This window comes from Lucilia cuprina, chromosome 2 (assembly GCF_022045245.1).
Source record: "Lucilia cuprina isolate Lc7/37 chromosome 2, ASM2204524v1, whole genome shotgun sequence".
NCBI lineage: Eukaryota > Metazoa > Arthropoda > Insecta > Diptera > Calliphoridae > Lucilia > Lucilia cuprina.
In genome coordinates this window covers 48,618,015-48,638,092 of record NC_060950.1, presented here as the reverse complement: position 1 = coordinate 48,638,092, position 20,078 = coordinate 48,618,015, and the positions used below count along the sequence as shown (strand labels likewise).

The 20,078-nt window shown below is 32.1% G+C and overlaps 2 protein-coding genes across 3 annotated transcripts in view; both read right to left on the bottom strand.

Moving 5' to 3' along the window:
• Positions 1 to 9,267: 9,267 nt before the first annotated feature.
• Positions 9,268 to 15,090, bottom strand: LOC124418504. The gene is made up of 2 exons (XM_046945080.1): positions 14,499 to 15,090; positions 9,268 to 14,439 (listed from the first exon to the last, which is right to left on the bottom strand). The coding sequence occupies exon 2, from the start codon at positions 12,203 to 12,205 to the stop codon at positions 11,171 to 11,173; it is 1,035 nt and encodes a 344-aa protein (XP_046801036.1). The 5' UTR covers positions 12,206 to 14,439; positions 14,499 to 15,090; the 3' UTR covers positions 9,268 to 11,170.
• A 3,923-nt stretch (positions 15,091 to 19,013) lies between these two features.
• LOC124421452 overlaps positions 19,014 to 20,078 on the bottom strand; it is a 1,652-nt gene continuing 587 nt past the window's right edge. For both annotated transcript variants that reach the window (XR_006941666.1, XM_046956689.1), the window contains one exon: positions 19,014 to 20,077. Coding sequence is in view for 1 of the 2 variants with exons in the window: in XM_046956689.1 (XP_046812645.1) it covers positions 19,643 to 20,077 (435 nt within the window). In the remaining variant the exon portion in view is untranslated. The remainder of the gene's footprint in view (position 20,078) is intronic.

Sequence of the window (20,078 nt, the reverse complement as noted above, 5' to 3'; positions counted from 1 at the left end):
GAAAGAACCTGTTTTTAAATAATATTGAGACGGTGTAAAGGAAAAAGCATTGTATGCATCAACATACACATGTATGGTTCATAATTTTTATATGTGAAGAAAATGAACTAAAAGGAGAATCAACTATCTTAGAGTGCCGAGTGTAAAGGGATTAAAGCTAACGCAGAGAGAATTAAACCAGTGTATATTTGAGTTGCTGAATGCTTGATGAACGGAGAGAGCTGAGTGAGGAGAAACGTTTTGCAATAAGGAATTATAAGTATACCTATGTGTGGTGTTAAGAGTGAGTGAAACCTTTTGCATATAAAGTTCATACAGAGGTGAACAGTTGGTGATACTTAATAACAACTTTTGAGTCATTTTAATGAGTGTGAATAAGAGCGCAGAGTGAACGGGTGTAACGATAATTAATGTTAATTTGAAGTTATATAAAATAAATTAGAGTTTAATATTAAATTTTTAAATTTAAAGTAATATTTTTTGGCAAAAGATTTTAAATAATAATTGAAATATTTTAAGTATTCTTGAAGTTTGTATTGTTAGTGAGTAGATTACAGACTTCTATTATATTTATATACATTTTGTTACCTTTATTATCGCTATATTTTATAATTTTATTTTGATCATTTTGTAAGAGAGTCCCCACTGATCGTCTAGAATGGAGTTGAGGGATATACTTGTGTTGACGGTAGAGGAATTGAGAACGAACGCAATCGAACTAGGACTGGACGCTACTGGTACAAAGACCGACCTACAAGAGAGACTTATTCGACATTTTGGTTGCCGTACTGATGCTGGGGGAAGCTCGGTGTTGGGCGAAGCGGCTTCAGGAGGGGAAGAAGAACCTAGAATATATTCGCACTTCACCCTAAGAGACGTCGAAGATTCAGTGACTAAATTTTCGGGCGAAGAATCTCACAGTGTAGAATGTTGGATTCACGAATTAGAAGACTGCGCTCATGTTCTAAAATGGAATCCGCTACAAAATTTTATCTATGCCAAGCAGTTGATGACAGATGCGGCCAAGACCTTCATCAGAAGTCAATCCGGTGTAAGAGATTGGTGTGCCTTGAAAACCATCCTGCGTAGAGAATTTGGAGTACAACCGTCGGCAGTATCAATCCATAAAAAATGAAGGCCAGGAAAAAGCGAACTGACGAAACACTATGTCAATATTTGTATTCTTTGATGGAGATTGGTAGTACCATCAGCTTAGACCATTCGAGCATAATCGAATATTTTATAGACGGTATCCAAGGCAGCCTGACCAGCAAAGGTATATTATATCAAGCAAAAACTCTAGATGAGTTAAAAGAGAAGCTAGATGTTTATGAGAAAATTGCATCTGCAGAAAAGTCGTCAAACTATAAAAGCGGAAAGCTAAAAGGGGACAAGCCCACTTCAGATTTACGTGGCGAAAATCGTAAATGCTATAAGTGCGGAGAAGAGGGGCACTTGGCTCGGAACTGCAAATCCACAAACATAAGGTGCTTCAGATGTAAAATGTTTGGGCATAAATCTTACGAGTGTACTTCCATTAAGACCGACAACGCGCTAAAGGATGTTAAACCAAACGTACATACCCTAACCGAGGAAGCGCTGTCAACGTCAAGAAGAATTTTTAATGAAATAACAGTTTTATGCAAAACCATTTCGGCGATTATTGACACCGGCAGTGATATCAGCATTTTGAGATACGATACTCTTCTATCATTGACTGATATGGCGCTCGAACCAGTAGAGAAAACTTTGAACGGTATAGGCGGAAGGAGTATTAGAACGATGGGTTGTTTAAAAGTTCGTGCCAAAATAGATGCAAATGAGCTAGATATGGTATTTCACATAGTTAGAGAAGGCGACATAGTATATTCTGCAGTTATCGGTAACGAAATTTTGGACAGAGTAGACTTGGTGATTGACTCAATGGGTGCCAAATTCAGAAATAAAATCCCTAGTGTAAATTTTTTTGAGAGAGAGGTAAAGGATGTTGCAGACAATGAGTCGTTAGACAAATCATTTCTTTTCGTAGAAGAAGTCGACGCTAACTCTAAATCGGCATTGGAGGCTAAGCCAATTTCTGAATTGGGGAAAGAATTTGAAGCCATAGTACAGTCTATGACGTTCGATACCAATAGAATTGGGTTGGAACTAGAACACTTAAATAAGATTTACGCTGAAGAAATTCGATCAACTGTAGACCGTTACAGACCACAAAAACCAACAACGTACGCTGTGGAAATGATAATCATATTGTCCGACGACATTCCAGTGGCCAGTAGACCCCGCAGAACATCATATGATGATCAGAAGGCCATAGAAAATCAAGTAAGTGAGTGGTTGAAAGAGGGTGTCATTAAGCCAAGCTATTCCGAGTACTCTTCACCAGTAGTCTTACTAACGAAGAAAGACGGATCGAAAAGGAAGATCGGAAGAAAAGATCGCAGCTATCAAGATATTCCCGATACCCAATAACGTGAAGGCTGTACAGCGATTTTTGGGGTTTTCCGTCGCTTTATACCGGAGTATGCAATGATCGCCAAACCATTGTCTGACTTACTTAAAAAGGGTGCAAACTTCAAGATGGGTGATGAGGAGTTACTAGCCGTACAACAATTAAAAACAGCTTTGTCGAGCAATTCGGTTTTGAATCTGTATAATCCGAAAGCCGAAACAGAGATTCATACCGATGCTAGTAAGCATGGATACGGAGCTGTGCTCCTTCAGAAAGATTCATGAAGATTCCGCGTTCCACCCGATAGAGTATATGAGCAGAAAAACAACTTCTTCAGAAGAGAAATGCCATTCGTACGAGCTAGAAGTGATAGCAATAGTCGAAGCCTTAAAGAAGTGGAGAGTATACGTGTTAGGACTAAAATTCAAAATAGTAACCGATTGTAACGCGTAGAGTGATGCAAAGTCTGGAAAGAAAGAGGGAAGGCTTAACCCGATCGACAAATCGGACAGACCTTTCGTGACCTACCATTTGGACCACGTCGGTCCAATGGAAGCTACTCACAAAATGTATAATCATATCCTCGTTGTGGTCGATGCGTTCACAAAATTTGTCTGATTATACCCGACCAAGAGTACTGGCAGTAAAGAAGTGGTTGAGAAGATGAAAAAACAGTCCGCCATCTTTGGTAACCCGCAACGAATAATAACCGGCAGGGGTACTGCCTTCACAGCCAATGAATTTGAAGAATATTGTAGGGCCGAAGGGATACAGCATCTGCTAATCGCCACGGGAGTTCCCAGAGGTGATGGACAGGTAGAAAGAATCAACCGAATAATCGTGCCCATGTTAGCAAAAATGTGTGCCGAAAAACCAAATAATTGGTATAAATACGTTGAAAGAGTTCAGCAAGTAATAAACAACACCCCCTCGAGAAGTACTCAGAACACCCCTTTCCAGTTGATGACAGGCATTAGTATGCGAACCAAGGAAGATCCACAATTAAATCAGTTAGTACAAGAGTTTTCGATAACTGAACTTCAGCAAGAAAGAGACGAAATAAGAGATGAAGCAAGAAAAAATATTTCAAAAATACAGGCTGAAAACAAGAAGACGTTTGACAGTAAGAGAGTACCAGCTACCAACTATAAAGTGGGCGACCTCGTCGCTATTAAACGAACTCAATATGGAGTAGGAATGAAACTACGTCCGAAGTTCTTGGGTCCATATAAAATTGTGTCCAAATTAAATCACGACAGATATGAAGTCGTAAAAGTGGGTGAAGGCGAAGGTTCCAAAAAATGCACTACCGTCGCCGAACACATGAAGCCGTGGAATCTAGCTTCGGGACGAAGCCAGCATCAGGACGGCCGAATGTAGGATGTACACTCGACCCACTGTAATATAACAGGACACTAATACTATGACATACACTCTGAACCCATCATATTTTTATAAGAACAGAACTTTAATCTTTTGTCAAAGAGATCAGTATCAAATTGAACACGAAAGTGAAACAACTGGCGCTGCGGTGGTGGCTCTCGTGTATTTTTTTATAAAAACGTTATAATTTAAGATTTAATTATAAATAAATGAATATTTGAACTTTGAATTAATTAAATTAAAGTGTTTGATTTGGTACCCCTACATATATTTAGAATCCAAATCAAGAATAGCTATCCAAATCCAAATACGCCTACTGTATCTTATTCATAAAATGAAGAATTTAAATATGAGGTTGAAAATCAAGATTTTAGCATTTAATAGTTCTATAGTGGTATATGGTGATGTCCTCATACTTAGAGTGGTTAGGATGGTACTTAATGTTAGATTTATTGAATAAGAATTCATATTATACAATTCTAAATAAAATTTACACAATACTCCCCAAATATATGGAGTTTCCGTAATGTAGTTTTTGTTTATCAATACAAAATGACCAAAAACCCGGATTATATTTGTAATAATATACATATTTATACCTCATACCAATTCAAAATTACTTATTATTTCCGAAATTTAATGAAATAAATGATTAATTTCATGTTAAGTCAAATATTGATAAATTCTTATAGGTATATAGGATAATAAATCGGTTAAGAAATGTCCAAATTTAGTCGTTTCACTGCTAAAAATATCTAAAAAATGTTATTTTAATATATATGAGTAATAAAAAATATTAAATTTTATAAAATAATGCAGCAATATTAAAAAAATGAACAAAAAACCTAAAAAAGCAAAATACTTTATTGACCCAAAAAATTAACAATACGTTCATTTTTTATGGTAGAAAATTAAAATATAAAAAATACAACAAACAAATTGCTTTATTTTGCTAAAAATAATTGTTCAGATAAAGTTTTTTCTTAAAATTTATAAAATTTTACATAGGCAAATTACTTAATTGATTCACTGTATATATTATAAGTATAATTTCAATTTGTATTTAGTTTAATGATTTTAACAAAATTTATGAAATTTTTAATATTTGGTTAAATATAATTATTTTAAAATAAAATATATTTTGACAATAACTTTAAAAAATTCACTTTTTTGTAATTGATATAATCATTATTTAAAGAGCATTTTTTTCCTATTTAAGGGTAGTTTGTATCGGGTATTCTGAAGATCCCTTATAATATGATAATTACTATTCATTCCTTTTTTCTTGATATTTTGTTTATTGGAGTTCTCATTTAAGGTGAAGTATATATGTTATGGGCCTTATGCAAAAACCATTATTAAGGTTAAGAATGGTTTACTACACACATTTTCCATATAAAAACAGGTTTTAACAACCATTGTTAACTTAATAATCGTTTTTGCATATGGCGGTATAAGTATAATTTCAATTTGTATTTAGTTTAATGATTTTAACAAAATTTATGAAATTTTCAATATTTGGTTAAATATAATTATTTTAGAATAAAATATATTTTGACAAAAACTTTAAAAGAAATACTTTTTGGTAATTGATATAATCATTATTTAAAGAGCATTTTTTCCTATTTAAGGGTAGTTTGTATCGGGTATTCTGAAGATCCCTTATTTGTTCATTATGATGCATGAGGAGATATTCCAACTTAAAGTAATTATTACTTCAGAGCATTGATGTTTTTAATAAGGTAAAGCGTTCATAATCGATATTTAACAACGAATTTCTATTTCTTTCTTAAAATGCGAAATTAATAATATTTGTTTTAGTATTAATTTATATTACCAATAAGCATCAAATGGTGAACATGTCAATAATAATTAATATAGAGGCAAACAAGAAATTAATCCTCTACCTATGATAGACGACATTTTATACTACATTCACACATTCGTGTTTTTTGAAACACATCATATTTTTTCAAAAAAAACTTCAAATTTGACTCGTTATCTCACATATTTTTCAAGTTCAAAAATATCTCATTTCGACATGTTTAATAAATAATGTTTTTAGATTAATGAACATAGCTAGAACAAAAAGTAATGTCAAAAATAAAAATCGAAATAGCAAAAATGTACATATTGTTGTTGAAAAGATTTTTAATTTGTTTTAATTTAATAATAATTTTGTTTAAATATTGAATTTAGAGTAATTTAAGTCGGAAAGCATTTCAAAGCAAAAACACGATAATTTAATATGTGAGTTAAAACTCATTGAGTTTTTCCAAAAACACGTTAAAAACATGTATGTATATGTGAATATAGTATTAGACAACTTTGAACGTGCAAAATATTTTTTATTTTTATACTGAATCCTTATAGATAGCAGAGTCGATTAAGCCATGTCTGTCTGTCTGTCTGTTGAAATCAGTTTTTAGAGGTCCCCAGATATTGGCAAGATCCGAATCTTCAATAATTCAGTTAGACATGCTTTCGAGAAATCAGCAAAATCGGTCTATAAATAACGGAGATATGAGCAAAAATCCGAGACAATCTCTGAAAATTTAATCAAAAAAGCCACATTTTACAAACAAAGAGATAAAGCAGTAATATGTTGGTAATACAGCTCATATTTGTTTAAAGGTGGTTTGACGGTGGTATTACAGTACAACGGTTAATATTTCTTTCTGCTACAGTTTATATTTGTTTGTGTTTATGTTATGTGTGACATGTGTGCAGAGATACAAAATAAATAAAAACTATTTTTTAAAACATACTTGGTGAAGGGTATATAAGATTCGGCACAGCCGAATATAGAAATATTGCTTGTTATATTTCAATTTCGCCAGATTCTACTGGAGTGGAGCTTTTCGATGAAAAGATTTGCCATTCGGACTTAACATCGCGCCAAACAAAGCATAAATTCTATTTTTAAAATAAGTATTCAAATCTTAACCTAAACTATAACTAACAGCAATAACAAACTGCTGCTGCAATTTCAACCAAAGTTATCGATAATTTGATTATCTGGCAAAATCCAATGTTTCTCAGTCGTCTATGACCCTCCCCTGGCAAGGGGATTTGGGGTGATCTATGGTTTCAAAAAGTAGCTTAAACAAGAGAATTTGATTTTCTCGTGTATTATGTGACATTGAGATCCCTATAAATATTACTACTGGGAATGTACCACGGGCTCCTGTTATTGTCTTTAATAGCCCATTCATTTCGATCGAAACCTACTCGAAATCAAGTAATTTCCTATATATTTTGGTGATTTGAAATCAAGTAATTTTCGTAAAATCATTGAAATTAACTTGTAATAATAACTAACATCTCTGTCTTAGTATAAAAGGTACAAATTTTTACAACTATGTAAAAAACAAAAAATGGGCCGGCAGGAAAATAACAAAGTAGTTTATCAAACTACTCACTTTTCATTCAATCTGCAAAGAGAGAATTACTCTTTTGTGCAGCGAATTGAGTGCTTTCTCTTTTTTGTGCAGAAGGGTGATGCCAGACCGATTAACTTTATTTTCTGATTTGCAGACGGAATTTGCAGTGCTGCCAAGTTCTGATATATTAAAAGACACTAGTTGGTGCAATTCAAAACTTTTTTAATTATTTAAAACTTCTGCGGGTTTATTTCAATTTTTTTGTATTCTTTTTACTATATATTTCCATTTCAAACGAACTTTCACGATTTAATTTAAAAGTATAATAAAATAAAAAAAACAAATAAGACTAGGCTATAGAATAAACTATAGACCAGACTATACATGAGATTATGCAAAAGACTAGACTATAGAATAGTATAATCAAAAGACAAGAGACTGGACTATAAAATAGTCTTTACAAATGATAATAAAATCTATCATCATTAACCATCCGAGTTATTTTCATCCCTTAACGATTTATACAAAGTGTATCTGCCATTTCACTAAATGTGTAGCGGTTTGTTTTGTTTCGCGAACATATTCCAAATAAACTTATTTATGTTGTTGTTTAATGAATTTTTAATGAATTTGTTTAGTACTTCTTTTGGTATTTATGGTTTCTTGTCATTAAGTTTTTGGCCAGCATCTTTGTTGTGCTTTCTCTTGCGTTTTAGATTATATGGAAGACGTTTTGGTGTATTGTCTTCTACTTGTATAAAATTTTAGCTTCGTCTTTTATTCATTAATTTCTTCAGAAATTTTCTATTTAATATGTACTATTAAAAATATTTATAAAGCTTTATTTATAAAATTTAAATTTTTTCCCGACTACATTATTATTATTACATCAAAAGCTAAACAAAAAGAACAACAACAACATCTAAACCAACAGACATCTTAACATACATAACGAAAAACACAGAAAAACAAAAACAAAAATAACAACGCAATGACGCCAACAGCATCCAAACCAAGGGTGCCCAAGCCCTATGCGCTTGGTACTCTTTTGTTTTTGTAAATGCGCTTAGCTATAGACAGTAAGGGTTTTTCATTTAAACGATTAAGTTTCCCATTTGTGCATGTAGGCAAACTTGCGCCCCTTATTTTATGAAGCCCTTTTTTAAATTTTGTGCAGTTTGAACGAAATGTCAAAATAATAGAAATATATACATATTTTTAAATATAAATAACAAAATGCCCAAAGAAAGTAAAAAGAGGAAATTATTGGAGTTATTTGAAGAATCCGTTGTTGGCGATTTAATGTTATTGGAATTTTTTGGAGCAGACAATGGTTAGCACACTTGTTTTATACCCACATTAATAGATATGTTGATTTTGTCGTTCTGTATACGTAATCAAGGTCCTTATAATGGCGATTTAGCTAATATTCCAAGCTTTCCTTTTACTAGTTTTGTTTTATTACCATTAATAATTTCGTAGATCAAAAACGCAAGAAAGTAGATGAAATTTTAGAAGATTTTGCATGTGTCCTTGCAGTTGGAGAACATTTTAGGTATGCCTTGCCGTTTGTTCACCATTCAGTTCCAAAGTCATACAATTTTTTATCGAGTTTTTTATCAAGTTGGCAGAAATGCCGTTAGATGATCCTGAATCGTATTTTTCACGAAAACATATTTATTCTTTAAAAGTACAGGGAATTTGTGACCATCGTCTGAGAGTCCGTCACCTAGTGTTGGGATATCTGGGAAGCGTGCACGATGCTAGAATATTTAACAACTGCAAGTTATCTTTAAATCCGAAAAAATTTTTTACTGGGGCAGAATGGTTGGTTGGTGATAGTGCGTACAAATTAACTGACACTGTAGTTACTCCTTTCAGAACAAATGCGACGGAAAGAAGTTTAAAAGAACGCACTGATTTTAATAAAACTTTGAGTCGTTACCGAATAAGGATTGAACACTGCTTTGGTATAATGAAAGATCGTTTTAATAGCCTAAAAGATTTAAAAATACAAATAAAAAACAAGTCATCTATTAAACGTGCTGTAATTGGATTTTGGATTTTTAATTTCATTTTCGGATATTTCCCTTTCAAGGTCAAATTTTTTTACTTCTATTTCCAATTTCTTTTCATTTCATTTATTTATTTTCATAACATGTAATATAAGCCTAAGAGGCCAAAATAAAAATATTACATAGCAGTAACAATAATACCTGAATACTTAAAACTATGTATATTAATACATTAAATAATAACATTACTATAATTCATTCAATAGCTAAAATTAAATTTACCAAATTGATCAAATTGGCTCCCCAGCCAGGAAAAAAAAACTTATATAAAAAGTTACAAAGGTCCAATTCAGTAGCAAAAGAGTATATGAGCCAATTTAGGTATTGATACCTAAATTTCAAATACTGATATTATTAAAATATCAGTGATTTGAAAAGAGCCTTAAAAGTTTCAGTCGAAAAGCATTATTTGAATGCGAAAATATTCTTAAATCAAAAGGTAAGTGATTCCACCAACGTGCAACCCTTATAATAAACGATTTTTCAAAAAAATTTGAAGATATTCTCGGTATATAAAGCTGCGGGTTTCTTATAGATCGCAAAAATATAAAGGAACTATATAAAGGCAACGGTCTACGTACCTTAATTACTTTATAAAACAAGACTAAATTTCGATACGTAACAAGTTCATCAAAAGTGCAGCCAAGAAAGCGAATAAAATATTAAGAAATATGGTCACGACGTCGAACATTATAAATAAAACGTACCACCATATTAATCATACGATTAACTTTTTTCAAATGCATAGAACACGTACCAGTAAAAACTTCAAAACCGTAAAAAATATGTGACATTAACAAAGCCCATGATAATCGAATTCTAACTCGATATGGCAAGTACATATTCAACGAATAAATCCGGCGAAAAATTCCAAAAAGTCTAGAACTTAACATATCAATATGATTAGAAAAGGAAAGTTTTGAATCCAAAATGACACCTAAGCATTTAAGTTGATCTACAAAATAAATACGTACACCACCTAAATACAAATTAATGTCAACAAAAAAAACGATTGGTAGGACCAAACATAATGGCTTTGGTTTTGGAAGGATTTATAGTCAATGAGTTAAATGAGGTCCACTCAAGGACCCGTTCTAAGCCAAAGTTAATGTTATTTACCAAAACGTCTTCGAAATCCAAAGAGCATTTAAATAACAAAAAAACATCATCAGCAAATAAAAAAGTATCACAAATTGTAGAGTTAACAAAATAGGGTAGACTGTTTATATATAACATGAATAAAAGAGGTCCTAAAACAGATCCTTGAGGTACTCCTGACGAAAGGAAACGCAAACTCGAACTAATCCCATTTAAAACTACAAACTGTGATCTGTTAGACAAATAAGAAAATATAAGCTTACAGGCAGAACCAGAAAAATTAAATTCATCCCTAAGCTTACATATCAAACTGTAATGGCTTATAGAATCAAACGCCTTCGAAAGATCAAGAGAAATAAGAACACTATAGTTGTTGTCATTAGCATTCTGCCTAATACAATCAGTTAACGATAAAAGTAGGGAAGTCGTATTAAAACTCCTACGATAAGCATACTGTTTTTCATAAATAGCGTTAGATACTAAAGAAAGTATTTGATCTTTCATGATATGTTCAACAACCTTCGATAAAACAGAAAGAATTGAGATAGGACGAAGATCACCAGGACCATGAACAACTCTAGACTTTGGAATAGGAACAACTCTAGCTATCTTCCAGTATGAGGGAAATTTACTTAGAAGTAGTCAATATATTATTAATTAGAAAAAGTAAGTGTTCTGATATTAAAGGATAAATCAATTTGATAAATCGAATAGGTATATTATCAACCCCAACTGATCTCGATTTAACGTTTAGTAAGGCGTCACACAGTTCACTTTCATTAACACAGCGAACGATTAGATAAATACGCACGATAAGACAAATCACGAAGAGAAAGAGCAAGCCTAATATTACTGGAATTCATCCAATCAACATCATCATACCTAATTCTCTTTCTAACAATAGGAACACAAGAAAAGAGCAAATTAGTGAGATTAGATATAGAGGAACATTGGTAGTCGACATCGCCAGAAAAGAATTGTGAGAAATCGAAATTAGACAACCGCAAATGTAATTCATCCCAATTAATAAGGTTAAAGTCGCGATATTCATAATACTCATTAACACGTTCAGCCCTAATATAAAAAGAACAAAATAGTAATACATGATGAGAAATTGATGGGCATAGCATTTGATCAGAGAGATATACAGAAGAAATATCACTTACTAACCAAAAGTCAATTAACGAAGTGGAACCGTGCGCAATATCAAAGTGCGAGGGTCGAGAATTATGAACCAATGACAAATTACATCTATGGCATATCGAACGCATGGCACAAGACTTTGCAATGTCAAACATATTACAGTTGAAGTCACCAACAACAATAATGTTTAAATAAGAAGAAAAGAGATTATGATGAAAACTTTCAAATGATCCAATATCCCCATGTGGTAAGTAAACCACACCAATAAGAAAAACACTATCATTGAAGCACAATTCAACAAATAAAGACTCACAAACACCTACATCTGAGATTTTAAAAACTTGTTTGTACCTGATCTTACTAGATATATAGATCCCAACACCACCACCTCTTGTAGCTAAACGATCATTCCTGCAAAACCCAAAACCAGGAATCTCAACAGACTGACTAGAAACATCCGGCTTAAGCCAGGTTTCAGTAACCGCAAACACATCCAAAAAAGAATGATTTACAAACGACCTCAATTCATCAATTTTTGAGTAATTACTTGTAGGTTTAATGCTCTGGCAATTAAGATGAGCAATATTAAAATTTTGGCTATGATTATGCAATACACTTCTCATATAATAACCACTACTGAATGAAGGACCACTACTTAGGTCAAGAGCCATTTGATTCAAGTAAAAAAGTTAAAATGGGGAACCAACGACAATAGAATAAATTATAATAGCTATTAACAAAAAACATTATAATTACACAAGAAAATTAAATTACTAATTGTATACAGCTAATCATTAGTTATATGTATATGAGATCAAAAAAATTAGGTTAACTAGCTAAAAAATAAAAAAAAAAATAAGTTCAACAAAAATAACTATACAAAATAATAAAAGTTATTTGAATTAAAAGGCTGTAGATATTTAAAATTAAAATTGTAAATAATAATTCTAAAATAGGAATGAAAAACAATTACATTTAAATTCGTGTACAGACTAATGCAAAAGTAGGATATAGGGGAAGTAATTATTCTTCCGCATACTTCACGCTAAAACAGCCTTTTAATTTAAATTACATTTTGATTCGAATAAAAAAAGGTTTAAAAAATAGTTAACATAGATAATTAGGATTGATAGCAAAAAATAAAATTACTAACAAATATTTAAAAACCATGTAGTAAAGAATCACATTCAACAGCGTTATGAATCACCACACTTCCATCAGACATAGTCAGTTTGACCAGCAATTTGTCACCATTTAAGATACGATACTTGTTTATGACCTTCTTTTGTAATAGTTTTCTGCAAATTGCATTTAATTTTCCAGCAGCAGGTCCATAATGATCATTTAAATAAATCCTTAGATCAATATTACCCTCAACAACATCAGCAACTTTTAAGGAACGAGTTTTAAAATAAGCACTCATAATGTTGTCACGAAGAAAAACGTTATTAAATTTAACAAGCACAGATTTCCGCTGATGTATATAACAAACGTGATTGATGTCATTTTTTGATATGGATATATTGTAATAGGAACCAATCTTTATTATCGGATCAAAAAGGTTTTCAATTCCATTAGGAAGACCACTAATGATGATATCGGCTCGATTTAAACGCCTATGTAATACATAATTCTCATTTTCCAAAGCCATAATTTTAGTTGAGGTGGACTTGTCAATATTTGCAATTAATTTATTACATTCAAGTATCTCAGACTTCATCTCCCTAAAACATGAGGCCATTTCAGACCTGAAGCTGGCAATAGTGTCAGCCAGAGTTTGTTTTATTCATAATAAAATTATCAATTTTTGTGTTAAGGCTACTCAAATCAGATTTGGCAGATATATGGTCATTCTCAACTTTGTTAATAAAATTATCAATAACACTTTTTAGAGCACTTATTTCACTTTTCACTGAACCATCAGTTTCAGGTGTTCGAGGCTGATTATTGCAGTTAGAGCATGTATATTTATTGCCTTTTAAACCTGCCAAGTCCTTTTCATTAGTGCCTGAGCATTTGACATGTACCCATAATTTACACGAGCAGCACTGAATACTTGGTTGAGTTTTACAAATATTATCTGAGCAGACAACACATTTAAAAATTCTAGTCGAAGGCATAATTCCCAGAAAAAAATTTGGCAGATGAAATAAAACTCAACAGCAACAACAACAACAGCAGCAGCAAGCAACACTCTTATAGAAGCTCAAATATTATGTGAAAAAGCAAGTTCCCGAGGATAATTCCTAGTTCCGGAGGATAATTTAATTAATCAAATCAATTTTTAATCTAATTGAAAGATCAAATTAAGTACAAAAAATAAAAATGATCAGCTGTATAAAAAACTGCACGTTTGCTCAGGCATAGCGTTGCCAGATAAATATCATTTTCTTGTAGGAAAATTAGCATAGAAAATAGACTCGTGTTTTTCGATTTTGGAGTCTTTTTTGGAATTTTTTCATAGATTCTTTTAATGATATAGAATCAATTGATGTCTGTGAGCTAAATGAAGCTTCTGGAGAACTACTTGTATTGTTTTCGGAAGTTTCAAAGAATTCTTCTTTATCAATAAAACTTGAAAGATTTCTACTTCTCCAACAACACAATCAATATCTTGATCCTCCATTGACGTCTCTATAATTATTAAAGGATTCACACCTCGTCTTTGACCAAATATTTGTTCAAGATACTTAAACATTGGACAAATTTTATCAATGTATTCTTCGGCTGTTTTTTCATTCCCAGTAGCAAGAAGACCTGAACCAGTTAGATTTCTCCAATTGAGTGCAGACATATAAAATGATTTAAGATGTCTCATTTTATTTTTCATAGGCACCCATTCAATAGATTTTGGTATAGCTGATTTTGCTGCAATTTTTTTATAAAAATATTGCGCGGTTGGTTTCTGAAAGTATGTAAGTAGTTCAAGAAAAAGCAATGTACTAAAAAATAATAAACTCTTACTTCATATGATTCTATCTTGTCTTTTACTTCTTCAGCAACTTCTTGCACTAAATGGAGCGTTTCCGCATCAGTCCAACGATGAGTTCCATTTATTCTTTTTCGCTTTAAAGGCTTCTCTGTTGTTTTCTTTAAAAAATATGTTATTAGATCTGAATTTATTTTTTAAATGTAAACTTACCTCCGCCATTTATTTACAAATGTATACATAAATCTTTTTGCACGAATTAACGAAAACCCCCTTTTTTAAAGGCACTTATTTGCGAAATTATAAATTTGTTAAGATTTTTTCTATCCCGCTTAAAAAAATTGACAAATGAAAATAATTTTTTTTTCATTTATCAAATGCACAACTAAACAATTCAAGTTTGCCAGGCTAAATTGTCGAGTAAATTTATTTGGGTTGTGCTAATGAATTTCAATACAATTTTAAAAATTTAATTTTGGAGAGTTGAAAAATGCACAGATTGCACAGTTTGCCTGACTTTTAATCGTTTACATGAGTACCCTTAGTGTGTTTTCTATACACTTATATGCGCTTAACCTTAGCAATACGTTGTTGTTGTTCTTAACAGTATACAATTAGGAAAGCATAGTCGGGCATGGCCGACCATATAATACCCTACACCATGACTATATTTTAATTTTTTTTTTATAAAGAATCTTTTATGTTGAATATTACCATAATTCCAAAATATTTAAGCAAATATTAAGCAAAAATGTCTAAATGAGTCTTTATAAAGGTCATATATGGGCCGATCCTCGGTAAATTTGGGAAAAGGATATATTTTTAAATAACAGTTAATTTTGTTGAGTTTTTTGCGATATAAATGGTTACAAGTCAATTTTAGACGTTTAAGACATTTTTTGAAGGGGGGTTTGTATGGGGGCTAGAGTCAAATAAGGGCCGATCCTTACGAAAATCTGCAGTGTCATTTATACTTATTTTTAGAGAGATAAAATAATATTTGACGTAATTATGGCATAAAAAGTTCAAATCGGGTGGTACGGTTGTATGGGGCCTAGGTGAAATAATGGACCGATTTCAACCATTTTCAATAGGCTCGTCCCTGTGCCAAAAAATATGCTTGGACCAAATTTCATCAAATTATCTTGAAAATTGCGGCATGTACCTTGCGCACAAGGTTTACATGGACAGCCAGCCGGACAGACGGACGGACATATCTTAATCGACTCAAAAAATGATTCTGAATCGATCGGTATACTTTAAGGTGGGTATTGGACCAATATTTTTGTATGTTACAAACATCAGCACAAACTTATAATACCCTCCCTACTATAGTGGTGTAGGGTATAATGAACAACAACAAAGCTAAACGAAATAAAAAACAAAATACCCAAGGCATCTAAACCAACAGACATCTAAACATACATAACGAAAAACACAGAAAAACAAAATAAACAACGCAAAACGAACCTACATCCAAATATAGGAATAGAATTCACAAAAACAAAATACGTAACTCAATGACGAACAGCATTGAAACATACAAAGCAAAATACACAGCTGTATAAAACAAAATACATCTACAAATACGTGTACATCTTTTTCCAATATACAGTGTTGTTGCTTATTTAACAAAGCATGAAAAAAATATGACAATTTTTGATGAAATTTTCAGAGGTTGTCTCGGATTTTTGCTCATATCGCCGTTATTTACCGACCGATTTTGCTGATTTTAAATAGCGATCTTCGCGAAAGCATGTCTAACAGAATTATTGAAGATTCGGATCTCGCCGATATCTGGGGTCCTATAAAAACTGATTTCAACAGACAGATGGACATGGCTTAATCGACTCCGCTATCTATAAGGATCCAAAATATATATACTTTATAGGGTCGGAAAATTATATTATAGAAATTACAAACGGAATGACAAACTTATATACACCCTTCTTGCGAAGGTGAAGGGTAAAAAAAACAACACTAGGCTAAAAAAAAAATGGTATAAAACAAGCGATAAGGAGATTTCATCGAAATTTAAGCATCTCAGTTCACAGCATTGAATCACTTAAAATCTGAAAGATGCCATCATCATTAATCCGGGTTATTTTCATCCCTAAACGATGTTATACAAAGGGTAGCAGCCATACGTTGTTGTTGTTCTTAACAGTATACAATTAGGAAAGCATAGTCGGGCATGGCCGACCATATAATACCCTACACCATGACTATATTTTAATTTTTTTTTTATAAAGAATCTTTTATGTTGAATATTACCATAATTCCAAAATATTTAAGCAAATATTAAGCAAAAATGTCTAAATGAGTCTTTATAAAGGTCATATATGGGCCGATCCTCGGTAAATTTGGGAAAAGGATATATTTTTAAATAACAGTTAATTTTGTTGAGTTTTTTGCGATATAAATGGTTACAAGTCAATTTTAGACGTTTAAGACATTTTTTGAAGGGGGGTTTGTATGGGGGCTAGAGTCAAATAAGGGCCGATCCTTACGAAAATCTGCAGTGTCATTTATACTTATTTTTAGAGAGATAAAATAATATTTGACGTAATTATGGCATAAAAAGTTCAAATCGGGTGGTACGGTTGTATGGGGCCTAGGTGAAATAATGGACCGATTTCAACCATTTTCAATAGGCTCGTCCCTGTGCCAAAAAATATGCTTGGACCAAATTTCATCAAATTATCTTGAAAATTGCGGCATGTACCTTGCGCACAAGGTTTACATGGACAGCCAGCCGGACAGACGGACGGACATATCTTAATCGACTCAAAAAATGATTCTGAATCGATCGGTATACTTTAAGGTGGGTATTGGACCAATATTTTTGTATGTTACAAACATCAGCACAAACTTATAATACCCTCCCTACTATAGTGGTGTAGGGTATAATGAACAACAACAAAGCTAAACGAAATAAAAAACAAAATACCCAAGGCATCTAAACCAACAGACATCTAAACATACATAACGAAAAACACAGAAAAACAAAATAAACAACGCAAAACGAACCTACATCCAAATATAGGAATAGAATTCACAAAAACAAAATACGTAACTCAATGACGAACAGCATTGAAACATACAAAGCAAAATACACAGCTGTATAAAACAAAATACATCTACAAATACGTGTACATCTTTTTCCAATATACAGTGTTGTTGCTTATTTAACAAAGCATGAAAAAAATATGACAATTTTTGATGAAATTTTCAGAGGTTGTCTCGGATTTTTGCTCATATCGCCGTTATTTACCGACCGATTTTGCTGATTTTAAATAGCGATCTTCGCGAAAGCATGTCTAACAGAATTATTGAAGATTCGGATCTCGCCGATATCTGGGGTCCTATAAAAACTGATTTCAACAGACAGATGGACATGGCTTAATCGACTCCGCTATCTATAAGGATCCAAAATATATATACTTTATAGGGTCGGAAAATTATATTATAGAAATTACAAACGGAATGACAAACTTATATACACCCTTCTTGCGAAGGTGAAGGGTAAAAAAAACAACACTAGGCTAAAAAAAAAATGGTATAAAACAAGCGATAAGGAGATTTCATCGAAATTTAAGCATCTCAGTTCACAGCATTGAATCACTTAAAATCTGAAAGATGCCATCATCATTAATCCGGGTTATTTTCATCCCTAAACGATGTTATACAAAGGGTAGCAGCCATTTCATAAACTTTACTAGAATATAGTCCAGACAATAGACTACACTACAGTCCAGGCCAGTGTACACTTAATAAGGTAGCCTCGTCGCTACAACAAATACAACAATACAAAAACAACAGGCGATTTGTTATTGTAGAATAATCCCATCTGTCAAAAAAAGCTGTGTGTGTAGAATGAAAAAGCAACAAATAAACACAATAAAAATATGAGTTTTTAGCAATTATTTAAATTTTTAAGTATTAATATTAATATATTATATTAATTAAACGTGGAATGTCTGAAAATCATAACTATATTTATTGGGAAGACCAATTTTCCGAATTAAACGTGTTTTTTGTGAAAAGTGATTGGTCGTGCTTAAAATAGTTGAAACTGATTTGGAACGTATGCCGGAGCTAAAGATTTTCTTTTTTTATCAAGAGAGAAGGATAACAAAGACATTTAATCACGATTGACCTAGAAAACTCCTTTAAAACCATAATTTTCTTCACTTTTTAAAATTTTTACAGCTTTTGCGATTTTTTTTCTATGTAAACAAACAGGAATTTTGACAGATAAGATTGTAAAAGCTGATGATCAGCTGTGCGGACGAGGCTACCTTATTAAGTGTACACTGGTCCAGACTATATACTAGAATATAGCTCAGAATATAGACTAGACTACATTCCAGACTAAACTATAGCTCATAGTCCGGACTATAGACTACAGTCCAGACTATAGACTACAGAATGGTTGGTTGGTGATAGTGCGTACAAATTAACTGACACTGTAGTTACTCCTTTCAGAACAAATGCGACGGAAAGAAGTTTAAAAGAACGCACTGATTTTAATAAAACTTTGAGTCGTTACCGAATAAGGATTGAACACTGCTTTGGTATAATGAAAGATCGTTTTAAAAGCCTAAAAGATTTAAAAATACAAATAAAAAACAAGTCATCTATTAAACGTGCCTGTAATTGGATTTTGGTATGCGCCATGTTGCATAATATTTTATTGGACCAGAATGAAGAAGAAATTGATTTAACGTTATCCACTGAAAATCCCTGTGAGATTGAAATGGAAAATTATAACGAAGAACCTGCAAATCACTCCACAATCGAGGGGGAAGTAAAAAGACGGGCACTGTTGGAATTAATTAAAGAACAAAACGCATAACGATGTTTTATTAATATAATATTAAAACGCAATTATAACAATTAAATGCTTTTTAATTACTGTTAGTGTTAGATTTATATTTAACTTCTATTTCATATTTTTTAATTCTTTCTTCGCTTTCAATTTGAAGTTTTCTTATTTCTAAATCTTGTTCTAGCTTGGCTTTTTTCATTTTAATTTCATTTTCGGATATTTCTCTTTCAAGGTCAAATTTTTTTACTTCTATTTCCAATTTCTTTTCTTGTAGGGAAATTAGCATAGAAAATAGACTCGTGTTTTTCGATTTTGGAGTCTTTTTTGGAATTTTTTTCATAGATTCTTTTAATGATATAGAATCAATTGATGTCTGTGAGCTAAATGAAGCTTCTGGAGAACTACTTGTATTGTTTTCGGAAGTTTCAAAGAATTCTTCTTTATCAATAAAACCTGAAAGATTTCTACTTCTCCAACAACACAATCAATATCTTGATCCTCCATTGACGTCTCTATAATTATTAAAGGATTCACACCTCGTCTTTGACCAAATATTTGTTCAAGATACTTAAACATTGGACAAATTTTATCAATGTATTCTTCGACTGTTTTTTCATTCCCAGTAGCAAGAAGACCTGCACCAGTTTGATTTCTCCAATTGAGTGCAGACATATAAGATGATTTAAGATGTCTCATTTTATTTTTCATAGGCACCCATTCAATAGATTTTGGTATAGTTGATTTTGCTGCAATTTTTTTATAAAAATATTGCGCGGTTGGTTTC